The sequence below is a fragment of the Glycine soja genome, chromosome 18 (genome assembly GCF_004193775.1).
Source record: "Glycine soja cultivar W05 chromosome 18, ASM419377v2, whole genome shotgun sequence".
NCBI lineage: Eukaryota > Viridiplantae > Streptophyta > Magnoliopsida > Fabales > Fabaceae > Glycine > Glycine soja.
The window spans coordinates 8,148,249-8,163,720 of NC_041019.1; the positions used below are offsets into that span (position 1 = coordinate 8,148,249).

Genomic DNA, 15,472 nt, shown 5'->3' on the forward strand with positions numbered 1-15,472 from the left:
CTGCTCATGATCAAAACAACACTAACAATCCTAGATAAAATAAACATAAACATACCAATAAGTAAGAACAATGATCATAATCCATTCTAGCGATGTTGTTTAAGTTCTTCAGGTCTTAAAAGCCCTCAAGGTTGTCTTAAATTCGTAAAAGATAAGAATGAAACTCAAAATAATTGAAAAATGATTTTTACACAGTCTAGAAACCTATATATAGCTTCCTAAAGATATTTGCTCGAAAAGAAGCACTACAGCCGTGGTTAGCTGAAGCCTTGAACCATTATAGATTGACTATGACCCCCTTGATTTACCATGATCATGGTCAATTTACCACGGCTATTGTTGGATCTTGACGCTGTTTGGGAGGACTGTTATCACTTTATTGTGATCATGCTGATTACCACGACCTTGATCAATGTACCACGATAATAATCAAGCTATGTAAAATTCTTAAATCTTCATAAATATGTACAATTTCCTACTCTTTCACTCAATTAAGTAGTTATACTTCTGAAATATAAAACTAGTGTCCAAATGTGAATTCTACCTAAAAAATGCATACAAAATAACACAAAAGTTTGTACAAAATATCACTCAGAAAGTGATTTATCAATAACTTGTAACAGTCCCATTTTAGAAAACATTGTTGTGTTGTTTTATGAGTTAAAATATGTTTCTGATAAAAAAGAGTTTTGAAGTTTTCAAACATCAAGGATTAAAAGGGGAAAAAAGAGTGAATAAAAAAAACTAGGCAAGTAAATTGAATATTCTAAAATTCAATAAAATTTTCAAATAAATTATGAATGAGACAAAAAGATAAAATTAAGCCTTGAAAAATTTATCTTACTCCAAATAAGTGATATATAAATTGAGTTTAATAATATATATTGAACCATTAAATTTTTTTGAAAATATGGGATCAAATCTGAACATAAAAGTTTTGGGTACCAAAATTGCTGAAGCACTATGCTAAGAGGATTAGAGTGCTAAGCCAAAATCAAACATGTCTTATTATAGGACGAGTTCACCCCAAGCTTAACATGTACAACCCAAATTTTCACTCCAATTCAAGTTCTAGAAGCATAATCGGAAACTGAATTTATTATTTACTATTGTAATTGAAGGTGAATATATCTTAACTCAAAAACTCTTTTCCACAATTGAAAATTCTAAATCTTTAGAATTTCTCAATTAGGGCAATCATTAGGTTCAAGAATATCTAAATTATCGTAATTGTTGATATTTATTCCTATAAAATCTACAACCTTGTTGCATTATATCTTAAACTTAATCCTTATTTCAATTTCACAGTTGTCGATAGGAATATACGATAACGCACTATAAGTGACCAAATGCCAATTTATAAAGACATTAAATTAAAACATAGACAAACAATCAATTTAAAAGAAATGAACTTAAATTATAGATAAGAATTCAAATTACATAAAGTTAACAAAAATTGAGGTACACATTTTAGAAAAAAGGGAAACAAGAGAAAGAAAAGAAGGAAGCTTAAAAAATTAATTTGATGAATCTTGCACTTTGATGGCTCAAATCCACTCATCCACCATTTCACGGGCCGCAAAAGAAAGAACCTGAGGGAATCTTGAGTTTTCTGGTCGTCAAAAATTGTCTGCCTTTGTAGGAACACTATTTTCAGCTTCTTCGTATTGTGTTGGTGTTAATAACGCTAAAATGGACGTAATAATTAACACTCAAAAAACTACAAGATTGGAACGTCGGAAACATTGGAATTGGAACACTCTTACAATCTTCCCTCAGTATTTTCCTAAAATTCATGGTTGTACAAAGTGGGTCAAACTTCAAAGCATAAAAATTAGGAACATTTAACACAATCTAATTTATGAAAAAAATCGACATTATTGGGCTTCAATCGTAATGAAACTTTAAAAACCCACAATATTTACACGAAATATATGCTTACAACCCTATAAAAACACCAAGTTAATTTCTTCTTAAAATGATACAATGAAATTGATCAAGTATTTATCAACATGGAAATAAAAAAACTCAATCCAGTTGAGGTCAACATCTACCAATTCTGAGCACAATAATAGAAAGGATTATAATGGTGAGAATCTTATAATGAAGAAACGTTAACTTTGGTTGGTGTAGGCATATACTTGTTAGACAATTCTATCCCTAACTTGTACGTGAGATGTTGTAGAGAAAGAAAAATCAAGCAAATACTAAAAGCGAAAATGAGGCAAAAGTAATTATTTTAGGAATTAGATAATGGTTGCATTTTTTATTGAAGAAAAGAAAAAGGCCACGAATGTCATTCTACAAAGTTATAGATGTGAAAAAGACACACCTTCTATTTTCAAATTTGGACGCATCTTAGTGATGACTTCTGCCGAATATATGCGAAGGTTCTTCAGCATCCCTGCTCCAAATACGTACATGGGGCACATCTTGGATGATCCAATGGTCTTCTCCTCCATCGGGAGCAATTCGGTGCACCAATTCAGTTGGCATGTCGTTGATATAGAGATCTTTAAGCTTCTCCAAGTGTTGAATTCCAGAGGGTACTGTTTTGAGTTGGGAAAGGTCTCGTAAAGAAAATACATCGAAAGAACACAGTGCTCCTTTGTCGATAAGGATGCACTTCAATTGATCCAATAATATGAGTTGCAGTGTCTTTAGTTTCTGAAACCCCCCACTTAGAAAATTCAAAGTTTCACCTTCATAAGCATTGTCACTTAAAACGAGGAACAACAACCTTGGCATATTTTTTAGTGATTTCTGTTAGATATTAATTAGAAAAATAATAATAACAAGTTTTATGAGCCTTAAATTGTGAAAGATGAAAATTGTAAAGTTATAAGTTACAAAGTCTTGAATAAGCAATTATGTGAGCGTTCAGTATTCTTGAATAAGCAATTATGTGAGTAGTCACTCTATTCTAGTATAAATAGGGGATCATACTCTTGTATTTTGTGTGGCAAATGAAATAAAATCTTCTTGTTAGGTTCTCAAGATGCATGGGAGATTGTAGAGAAAGGTTATACCCAACCTCAAAATGAGGCTATTTTGTCACCAAATGAGAAGGAGACTTTGTTGAAGTCGAAGAAGAAGGATCAACAAGCACTTACTTTCATTCATCAAGGTTTGGATGAAGCTATGTTCGAGTTGGTGTCAAATGTAACCACATCCAAAGAAGCATGGGAGATTTTGAAAATCTCCCTTGAAGGTGTTGATAAGGTAAAAAATATGCGCCTACAAACTCTACGTAGAGAGTTTGAATCATTGCATATGAAGGAATCTGAATCTATCTCAGATTTTGGCAACAAGGTGTTGGCTATTGTGAACCAAATGAAGCGTTATGGAGAAAATAATGAAGATGTTCGTGTGGTGGAAAAGATTCTTCGCTCCTTAATCGCTAAATTTGATTATGTGGTTTGTGCTATTGAAGAGTCTAAGGATTTAGACTCAATGACCGTAGACCAATTGATGGGTTCTCTTCAAGCCTATGAAGAAAGGTTCAATAGAAGACATGATGAGTCATTGGAGCAAGTCCTCAAAGCCAAAGCTTCTTTGAAAGAAAATGGAGGAGAAAGTAGTCAAAGAGCACGTGGACGTGGAAGAGGACATGGTCGTGGACGTGGTCATGGCCAAGGGAGAGGAGGAAGAGGAGATCGTGATAATTTTGACAATAATGAATGGAGGAGCCATCAATCCACTAGAAGTCGTGGAAGTGAAAGAGGTAGAAACAATTATGAAAAAGCATATGAAAGGAGGTATGATAAATCTAATGTTGAATGTTTTAATTGTCATAAATGTGGCCATTACTCTTGGGAGTGTAGAACAAATGTTGAAGAGAAGGTCAATCTTGTTGATGATAAAGAAGATAAAGAAGTTGAAGAGCCAACACTACTACTATCACTTAATAATGGTGAGAAGGAAGACAAATGCTTATGGTATCTTGACAATGGAGCAAGCAATCACATGTGTGGATGCAAAGAGAAATTTGTGGAAGTTGATGAGAAGGTGAAAGGAAATGTTTCTTTTGGAGATTCTTCCAAGGTGCAAATCCAAGGAAAAGGTACCATTTTAGTTTCTTTAAAAGATGGTGCTCACAAATTAATCACGGATGTTTATTATGTTCCTAAACTAAAAAGCAATATTTTGAGTTTGGGACAACTTGTTGAAAAGGGGTATGAAATTCATATGAAAGATTGTTGTTTATGGCTTTGAGATCAAAATTCTAATTTGATTGCCAAGGTGTTTATGTCAAGAAATAGAATGTTCACTTTGAACATTAAAACCAATGAAGCAAAATGTTTGAAGGCTAGCATAAAAGATGAATCATGGTGTTGGCATATGATATTTGGGCACTTGAATTTTGGAGCACTAAAATCCTTAGGAGAGGAGAAGATAGTGAAAGGGATGCCTCACATCAACCATCCTAATCAATTGTGTGAAGCATGTCTCCTTGGAAAGCATGCAAGAAGGAGTTTTCCAAAAGAAGTTAATTCAAGAGCAAAGGAGCCTCTCCAACTTGTTTACACCGATGTGTGTGGCCCAATCAATCCTCCTTCATGTGGTAACAATAAATATTTCTTGCTTTTTATTGATGATTATAGTAGAAAGACTTGGGTTTATTTTCTAAAGCAAAAATCTGAGGCATTTGTAGCTTTTAAAAATTTTAAAGCTCTTGTGGAAAAGGAGAGTGGTTATGTAATCAAAGCTCTAAGATACGATAGAGGTGGCGAATTCACATCAAAAGAATTTAATGAATTTTGTGAAAAATATGGGATTCGTCGCCCTCTAACGGTTCCTAGATCTCCACAATAAAATGGGGTAGCGGAGAGAAAAAATAGAACTATTCTTAATATGACTAGATGTATGTAGAAGGCTAAAAATATGCTAAAGGAATTTTGGGCCGAAGCTGTTGCATGTGCCGTTTATTTGTCCAATCGCTTCCCAACAAAGAATGTCAAAGATCAAATACCACAAGAAGCATGGAGTGGAGTGAAGCCAAGAGTTGATCACTTGAGAGTATTTGGGAGCATTGCATATGCTCATGTACCCGACCAAGGAAGATTCAAGCTTGATGATCGGAGTGAGAAACAAGTGTTCATTGGCTTTGATGCAAGTTCAAAAGGCTACAAATTGTACAATCCAAACAATGGAAAGACAATTGTGAGCCGAGATGTCGAGTTCTATGAAGAAGGCACATGGAATTGGGAGGAGAAAGAAGACACTTATGATTTTTTTCCCGTACTTTAAAGAAATAGATGAAGAAGCCTTTACTCCAAATGATTCAACTCCAGCTCTTTCACCAACTCCTTCAACCAATGAAGCCTCATCATCTTTCGAAGGGAGCTCAAGTGAAAGGCCAAGAAGAATGAGAAATATTCAAAAATTATATGATGAAACTGAAGTTATAAATGATTTGTTTTGTCTTTTTGTTGACAGTGAACCCATAAACTTTGATGAAGCAATGAAAGACAAAAGGTGAAGACAAGCCATGGAAGAAGAAATCAAAGCCATTGAGAAGAACAACACTTGGGAGTTATCAAGCCTTCCCAAAGGTCATGAAGCAATTGGAGTCAAATGGGTGCTCAAAATCAAGAAGAATGCAAAAGGAGAGGTTGAGAGACACAAAGCAAGACTTGTAGCTAAAAGCTACAAGCAACAATATGGAGTTGACTATGATGAAGCGTTTGCACCGGTTGCCCGCATGGAGACCATTCGTCTTCTTATTTCCTTGGCAGCTCAAATGAAGTGGAGAATTTTTCAGCTTGATGTAAAATCGGCATTTCTAAATGGCTATCCTGAAGAAGATGTCTATGTTGAACAACCAATGGGTTTTGTCATCGAAGGTCAAGAAGGAAAAGTCTTGAAATTGAACAAGGCGTTGTATGGTCTAAAGCAATCACCGAGGGCATGGAATACTCGCATTGACAAGTACTTCCAAGACAATGGGTTTGTTCGTTGTCAAAATGAGTATACTCTTTATGTTAAAGCTTTTAATAATGGTAATGTCTTATTTATTTGTCTTTATGTGGATGACCTTATCATTACCGACAATAACCCAAATTTGTTTGAAGACTTCAAGGAGTCCATGTCTCGCGAATTTGATATGACAGATATGGGACTCATGTCATATTACTTGGGAATGGAAGTGAAGCAAACGGAGAATGGTATCTTTGTCTCACAAGAAAGCTACACAAAAGAAGTGTTGAAGAAATTTAATATGCTTGATTGCAATCCCGTGAACACACCTATGGAAGGTGGCTTGAAGTTATCAAAGCTTGATGAAGGAGAGAAGGTAGACTCCACGGTCTTCAAGAGTCTTATGGGGAGTTTAAGGTATCTAACCAATACAAGGCTCGATATTCTATATGCGATGGGAGTTGTGTGTCGCTTTACGGAGGCTCCTACCTCTCCTCATTTAAAGGCCGCAAAAAGAATTCTTCATTACTTGAAGGGTACAATTGATTTTGGATTGTTTTATTCTCCCTCCAATAACTATAAGCTTGTGGGATTTTGTGATAGTGATTTTGCCGGAGATGTTGATGATAGAAAAAGTACTACTGGATTTGCATTTTTTATGGGTGATTGTGTTTTTCCATGGAGTTCTAAGAAGCAAGGTATTGTGACACTTTCTACTTGTGAAGTCGAGTATGTAGCTGCAACTTCTTGCACATGTCATGCCATTTGGCTAAGAAGATTGTTGGAGGAACTTCAGTTGTTGCAAAAGGAAAGCACAAAGATCTATGTTGATAATAGATCTGCACAAGAGCTTGCCAAGAATCCGGTGTTCCATGAACGATGTAAGCATATAGATACAAGGTATCATTTCATTAGAGAGTGCATTACCAAGAAAGAAGTAGAATTGACTCATGTGAAAACTTAAGATCAAGTTGCGGATATTTTCACCAAGCCTCTCAAATTTGAAGATTTTTGAAGATTTCAAGCAAGACTTGGTGTGCAGAGAATTTTTCCAATTAAGGGAGGATGTTAGATATTAATTAGAAAAATAATAATAACAAGTTTTATGAGTCTTAAATTGTGGAAGATGAAAGTTGTAAAGTTATAAGTTACAAAGTCTTGAATAAGCAATTATGTGAGCATTCAGTATTCTTAAATAAGCAATTATGTGAGTAGTCACTCTATTCTAGTATAAATAGGGGATCATACTCTTGTATTTTGGTGTGGCAAATGAAATAAATTCTTCTTCTTCTTCCAATAATTTCAATGCATCATTAGTCAACCTGGAGTAGTAAAAATACAGTTGCACAAGATTTGGGAACTGTGAAATCCAATTTGGCAACCTTTTTAACTTCCCAAATAGGACAAGCTTCTAAGTGTAGACATAGGTGACGTAATGTACAAGTCAATTACTTCACTCACATCAGCTGTTTCAATAACTAGTTTCTCCAAGAGTGGCTTCTCATTTATTAAGGAACACAAAGTCTTTTCGTGTTTTCCCCTAAAATCTAGCACCAACAGTTCCCTTAACTGCTTTAGCTTTCCAACCTCTCCAATGACCACTCCATCATCATCTATAATCACTGGAGCTTAGTAAGCTTACGAGTCTCCTCTGGCATCTTAGACACACTTGTGTCTCTTATATCCAAGGTCTCTAAATTCTCGAGCTTGCCAATGGATTTTGGTTTGGTAGACTTTCTATCCCTGGTAGACTTTCTGCTTCAAGTGGCATAAATTCCCCAAATTTTCAGGAACATAACGTAAACCAGAACCTTCAAAATCTAGTACCTTCAATAGCATGTAATTGGTAGGGATTTTGTTTACTAAGTGTTCGGATACTTCTTCATCTTCTCCTGTGCTAATAAAAATTGACCGAATGGGTGAGCTTCCTATACTTCCACTAAAATCATCGGTTGCAATTGTCAGGCGTCGAACAATCTTACTTGATACAGATTGATCACGCCCGTCAATATACTGACAAAATCCTGTATCCTTGACTTTTCTAAGGATCATGTCGTGTATTAGGTCATGAACACGAGTCCTTTTAACTTTGCCATCAATTCTAAATGAGGATACTTGCACCAAACTTCTACGGCCAACCCTGATAAATATTGTTGCCCGACTTCTTCCAATGTTTTTTCGGTTTCATGTTTGACAAACCCTTCAGCTATCCACTGTCTAATCAATCTATCAGATTTAATTTCATAGTCCTCCGGATACATTCCGAAATACAACAAACATGATCTGAGATTGATCGGCAAATCATCATAACTTAGACCTAAAATTTTTGTTATACTATTTAACTCAGAATTCCTCTCCAACTGGTCTAAACAAAGATTTTCACTAAACTGTTTCCATTCGGGTGCACTTTCATCTTTTTTAGACAAAAGACCACCAATGGCAACAATTGCTAGAGGTAAACCTTTACACTTTCTAACAATTTCAAGAGACATATCTTTAAGTTCTTCTGGACAATCTCCATCGGAACTATACTGAAATGCCTTCTTAGAAAACAATTTCAATGATTCTTCTTCAGATAAAGGTTCTTCTAGCTTAAGCACCTCAACAAATGATGATTTCCTACAATATCCCGCAACCTTCACATCCCTGGCTGTGATTAAAATCCTACTTCCATTTTTATTATCAATTACAGCATATTCAATGTGATCCCAAAATGTTTCATTCCATACGTCATCAAACAAGACAACATACCTCTTGTTGCGCAAGCCGTTTCTGACTTCTTCGGTCAATGACTCCATGTTAGAAACACCCTTGGGAGGGTCCTCCTTTTTCACTTTGCAAAGCTCATCCAACAAACGCCTCAGTATTCCTTCTGCAGAGTAGGATTGAGACACTGTGATCAATGCATGGCACTCGAAATTGTTACGCACCTGGTCAAAAACTTGCTTGGCAAGAGTGGTTTTTCCCACCCCAGGAATTCCCACCACAGAGATGACAGTGCGTTTTTCTCTTCCCTTTGTCAACCAATTTTTCAATGTATCTCTAGGGTCATCAAGCCCCACAACATTGTCTTCCTCGATAAAGAGAGGATCCATTCGAAGTTTCTGCCAGTTGACATTTTGATTTCCTCTAGAACTTGTTAGTCTTGGTTCTAAAGGAAAATGGGTTTGGAAACCATCTCTTTCAGCACGAACAAGCGATTTAACATCCTGAATCTTATACGCACTTTGAAGGAGAAGGATTTGACTTTTGATGAAGGCAACAGCCTCACATAGTAAAGCTGCACATCGAGGATCACCAGGTTGCTTATCCTCACAGGAGATGTTATATTCATCGATGACATCTTCCATGCGAAAAGCTGCTTCTCTCAGCCGCATCACCCTTTCTTTTATTCTATGACGCCTTCCATCATCTTGTTCAGCTTCAGCCACTTTATCAGCATCATTAATGAAATCTTGAAAGCTTTCAAGTTCATCTGTAATGTCTCTAACTTCTTTTGGGAGATCTCTCACCATTTTGATAGCTTCCAATATTTTTGGAAGGGCATGCTTACCAGCCAAGGACACTGCAGTTTCTGCCATTTTAGTCTAGCTAGTTAGCTCTGCTTTTTGGTTTGTTGTGAGTGCAAAACTTGATGTTCTTGAACATATATAGCCATGTCGGTAGTAAGAGGGGGACAATTGATTAATATTTAATATTCTTTTATTCAGCAAGTTGGATGTATTGCTAATTTATAAAGTAGTTATTTATTCCAATTAATACGAAGTCATAATATTTGGCATGTGGAAGTTAAAGTATCATCCACTTGACCTATAAACACATGCTAGATATGACCAGCGCTAGTTTCAGACGCAGCTGAACGTGCATGTCAGCACTGAATTTGCCATTGTTAATGTTAATTGTTTGCCACTGTATCCACATCATATCACGCTACCACATAAGTGGATATTTATTGGAATGAACCATAAAAAATCAAGTAAGAAAATTTAACAATACACTTTAATCCAAAACTTTAATACTCAGATTTATAAATCTTATTCTAACTTGTATGATGCAACTTTCCACTTCTACTCTCTCATTTCACCTCAAACTTATATTCTTTAACATTATGAAAACTAATATCTTAGAGAAAACTAATTATTTGTTTCAATGATGTTAGTCGGTATTATCTAGTTTTACCAACAAAATTAAACGGCCATGCTTGTCAACTTAATAGCCTGTTAGGAATAAATTAATATTTGCTTTAGAATGTTCTATTGGCTCTGAAGCTGTAGGCTCATACTTCCGTCAACAACTTATTTGCTTAACAATAACATCTGAACTCAGCAACTACAAAGTTTAAACGAATAGAAAAGACAATCTCTGTGAATATACTTCTTATTTTAATGTTTAAAGTACAACTTGTTAACCTGCTACAGTGCAATATCAATTCAAGCGGGCTAAGCTTTGTTTATTTTCCGAGAAAACGGAGGGAACATGCAAGACGGACGATGTAAAACTATCCTTTTTAGTATATATACTTCTTATTTTGAGTATATATAACGTTTTTTTAAAAAAATTCTACATAATTAAATATAAAATAAAGATTCTTTTTTTAAAAAAATTTCTCTTATAAAAAAAATCACTAAAGATGAACAAATCAGATTCTTTAACAGAAATTATTTGTTGGTAAAATTGATAGATTACTTTGCATCTATAATATAATAACAACAAAAAAAACCTAAGAAATTAGGTCATTTTATACTTATTTTTTTACTCTTATTTTTCATTTATTTTCTTCATTTTAGGAGCATTGATCAAATTGACTTGATCATAAACTCGACATTCTAAATAAAACCAATTATTTTGATTCAAATTGGTTCCATTAATTAGTTTCTTTTCTTTACTTCAAATTTGAATATCCAATTACAGTTTGTTTGATTCTCTACTATATTCTTTTGCTTTAAAAAATTACAATTTGTTTGATTCTCTAATTTATCTTTTTTGCCTTGCATTAACGTAAAGTTTAAAATCATAAAAATCAACACTTAGTGAAGATAAAAACTTAAAAGAAAATAGATTGATTTTTTTTAAAATTTCTAATATGTAATTGGATATGACTGGTTAGGATTTAATTTTAATTTACTCTAAATTTTGACTAATTGCACAAAAACTTGTAAAATTCATACTCCCTTCCTCCCGTCTCAAAATATTTATTTGTACTAACCAAGAAAGTTAATTAATCACATTTAATTCATCAATCTCAATTAAAAATTATTTTTTCTCTCAACATATTCTTCATTGGAACTTGATATTAAACATAAAAAAATCATTGAAAAAAACGTCAATTAGATGAAGGATATTTTAGAGATAATAACATTAAATAAAATAAATTTACTTGAAATTTTCTTATATTTAAAACTAAAAATAAATTTTATCTTATAAAGGAAGTATTACTTTTCTTCCATAAAAAAACCTAATTATGGTTAGTCCTTAAAATTAGTATTACCACACAAAGTTTTGATTGTTGGCCATTTCTAGCATACTCTCTTATTGGTTGAAATTTGTTAAAAAAAAATCATGAATAAGGCCCATTAAATAAGAAGTAATGAAATATATACAGTTTTATGATTTTTACTATCTCTGTTCTTGTATACATGATCACATTACCTAATTAATTAAAATTAAAAAAGTGACTAAATTAATTAATAGTAATAAGTTTGTTTTACATTTATAATCTTTTTCCAAAAAAAATCCATCATTAATATTTCTTTCTCGTCTTATGATTTGTAAATGCATTATTTTTCTTCTTTTAATGATGAATATTTATAGTTTAAAAATAATTAATGTAAGAAACATTATAAATTGAGCTTTATAAAAAAAAATATCATTTTAAAAGTCTTATAATTAGAAATAAGGAGAGAATAATTAATTTCAACTAATAGAAAACAATATGTCAAAAAGAGTATGTTAAAGTCTTAATTAAAAGAGCACGCTGTCAATATTTCTCTTATTATGATTATGATTTTTTTTCTTCATTCAATCAATGGATGGATTGCATATGATAGCCACATGCGATGACACACATAACCACAAACTTTATTATAATATCTTGTATATTTTCATATTGCCATTTTTTATATCCAGTAAATGTGTACGATGATTTTCTCACATACTATTCATATTGCCTTTTTTATAACTAGTGGTGTGTAAGATGATATTTTCAGGTACTATTCACATGAGTTTAAAAGTCTATTTGATTCATACGAGTTAAATACTATTGAAACTCATTTTTAGCATATTGAGACAAGACTCACAAGACACTAAAACTAAACTCTGTTAACTCGAGTCTATTTTCATGTACTATTTATATGAGTTTAATAGTCTATTTGGTTTATGGGGATTAAATTAATAGTATTCAAACTCATTTTTAGCATATTGAGACAAGACTCAGTACACAACCAGACAAAACTTGTGTTAACTCCGTCTAGATAGAATCAAACCAGTTTGCTTGGAAGATAGCAGTTTTCTTGGGTCAATTAGCGATCAGGGTTGTCATTTATTCCTCAATTGCGGACCTTGAAACGAATCCGTGGAATCCTTCTAAAAACACATGCTAGATATGACCCGCGCTAGTTTCAGACACAACGTGCATGCCAGCACTGAATTTGCCATTGCTAATGTTAACTATTTAATTGTTACCGTATCCATACCATATCACGCTACCCAATTTTTAAATAAGTATGAAAACTTATTATTCGATTCAAATAATGATGTTTGTGGTATTAGTTTTACCAACAAAATTAAACGGCCCTGCTTGTCAACTTAATTGCCTGTTAGGAATAAATTAATATTTGCTTGTTCTATTGGCTCTGTAGCTTTAGGCCCATACTTCCGTTACCAACTTATTTGCTTAACAATATACATCTGAACTCTGCAACTACAAAGTTTAAACGAATAAAAAAGACAAATATGTTTGTGAATATATCATAAAAAAACAGTTTAATGTTTAAAGTACAACTTGTTAAACAGATACAGTGAAATATCAATTCAAGCGGCCAAAGCTTTGTTTATTTTCCGAGAAAACGGAGGAACATCAAGACGGACTATATAAGACTATCATTTTGAGTATATATACGTCTTATTTTGAGTATATATAACCTTATTTTTTATTTAATACACAATTAAATATAAGATGAGCAAACAATCACTAATGGTGAACAAATCACATTTTCTAACAACAAAGAAACTGGTGGGTGCTCAAGCTGAGCTCTAAGGATTGAGGCAGCCGATGTGGGACTTGGGTATTTTCCAATACACTCCCTTCACGCCCAACACTTATTGGGCTTGGTGCATGAAGAACAAGTGGTGGGTGCTCGTCGCAGCGGAAGCTAAGACAAGGTCCCAAGGTCAGAGTTTACTCTGATACCATGTTAGATTTCATCTTAAAATCAATTGGCGTTAAGTGAAGTTGTCCAACAGATATATAAGTTGCACTCCAAGGGTTGAGGCAGCCAATGTGGGACTTGGGTATTTCTCAATATTCAAATTGACTTGATAAACTCACAATCAAAATCAAATCAATTATTTTGATTCAAATTGGTTTGATTAATTAGTTATCTCTTTTTTTTTCTTTTACTTCAAATATAAATATCCAATTACAGTTTGTTTGATTCTCTAATATATTCATTTGCTTAAAAAGATACAATTTGTTTGATTCTCTAATATATTCATTTGCTTACAGTTTTAGATAATAAAAAATCAACACTTAGTCGAGATAAAACCAACACTTAGTCAAATATAACCAATATATAATATATTCAACATGACTCATTAGGATTTAATTTTAATTTAATCTAAATTCGGACCAATTGCACAAAAACCTACAAAGTTCATACTCCGTTGGATCTCAAATATAAGAAAAATGGTCTTGCTAAACTTGTGGCCTGAGCACTAGTTAAAAAATTAAAAGAAGAAAATATTCACTGTAAAAATTATAAGAGAATGCAAAAAAATCATGAGCAGCTTAATTTTCTATCTTCCATTAAAATATTTATACTTTAAGTTCTTTACCTAATGTGTTAAGAATACCAGTTGGCATTTACCAAAGAAAATACTCATTTGTTCTAATTAAGAAAATTAGTTAACCACATTTAATTAAAACTAAATTTTTCTCAACTTATTCTTCATTGGAATTTGGTATTAAAAAATAAAAAATAAAAAAGATATCAATTAAATGAAAGATATTTTAAAGATAATAACATTAAATAAAGTAAATTTAATTAATACTAATTTTATTATATTTGAGACTAAAAACAATATTTGAAACGAAAGAAAGTATTACTTTTCTTTCATTAAGCAAACCTACTCATGATTAGCACTTAAAATTAGTATTACAACACAAAGTTTTGGAGTGTTGGAATTACACTTTCTAGCACACTTTCTTATTGGTTGAAATTTGTTAAAAATGAAAAATCATGAGTAAGGTCCTTTAAATAAGAATTGATGAAATCCATTCAATTTTATGATTTTTAGTCCCTCCATGCAAGTACCTAATTCATTATGATTAAAGAAAGTGACTAATTTAATTCATAATAATAAGTTTGTCTTACATTTATAACATTTTTTAAAATTATTTTTGTCATTAAAATTTTCTCTCATCTAATGGTTTGTTAATATATTTTTTATTTTTTTAATGATGCATATTTAGTTTAAACAAATTTAAAAAAATTAAAAAACTAAAGCCTTAGCTAATTCTAAATATTTTTGTGAACACACGTTAGTGATTTTCTCTCCTTATTTTTGTCCTAGTACAACATTATGTGAATTTCTGATCTTCCTAATGTGTAAATGTGATAAACCAATGTTTATTGTAATTGTCACTAGTGTTAGTTGTACCAATAAAAGTTGTAGTGAATTTAACTCTTTTAGATCGGTACAATTATTAAAAATTCATCTGTTTAAATTTTTATTTTTTGTGTTATTTATATTTATTTTTTTATTTTAGGTCTAACTATTTCTTTAAATGATTTTTGTGAGATTAAATAAACATTTGAATCAATATCATGTTTTTATTATAAAAACGTTTGGGAGGACTATTATCACTTTATTGTGATTAATGTACCACGATAGTAATCAAGTTATGTAAAATTCTTAAATCTTCATAAATTTGTAAAATTTCCTACTCTTTCATTCAATTGAGTGGTTATACTTCTCGAATACAAAACTAATGTTCAAATGTGAATTGTATCAAGAAAATGCATACAAAATAACACAAAAGTTTGTACAAAATATCACTAAGAAAGTGATTTATCAATCAATAACTTATAACAGTCCTATTTTAGAAACATTGTTTTGTTGTTTTATGAGAGTTAAAATATGTTTGTGATCAAAAAGAATTTTGAAGTTTTCAAACATCAAGGATTAAAAGGAAAAAAAAAAGAGTGAATAAACAAACAACTAGGCAAGTTAAATGAATATTTTAGAATTCAATAAAATTTTCAAATTTTTTGAAAGTAAAAAAAGAAACCCTACTTTTTTGTCAAGCTATTTATTTATTTATCATTGGTACTCT

The 15,472-nt window shown here is 32.3% G+C and overlaps 1 protein-coding gene across 1 annotated transcript; it reads right to left on the reverse strand.

Moving 5' to 3' along the window:
• Nucleotides 1-1,396: 1,396 nt before the first annotated feature.
• LOC114397473 (disease resistance protein PIK6-NP-like) lies at nucleotides 1,397-9,529 on the reverse strand. Its single transcript, XM_028359516.1, has 2 exons — nucleotides 8,671-9,529; nucleotides 1,397-1,786 (listed from the first exon to the last, which is right to left on the reverse strand). The coding sequence occupies exons 1-2, from the start codon at nucleotides 9,498-9,500 to the stop codon at nucleotides 1,654-1,656; spliced, it is 963 nt and encodes a 320-aa protein (XP_028215317.1). The 5' UTR covers nucleotides 9,501-9,529; the 3' UTR covers nucleotides 1,397-1,653.
• Nucleotides 9,530-15,472: the final 5,943 nt, after the last annotated feature.

Coding starts and splice junctions, on each gene's coding strand:
- LOC114397473 (XM_028359516.1), bottom strand. CDS start 9,500: ATGGCAGAAACTGCAGTGTCCTTGGCTGGTAAGCATGCCCTTCCAAAA. Junction 1,787..8,670: donor AACGGCTTGCGCAACAAGAG/GTATGTTGTCTT, acceptor CATGAATTTTAG/GAAAATACTGAGGGAAGATT.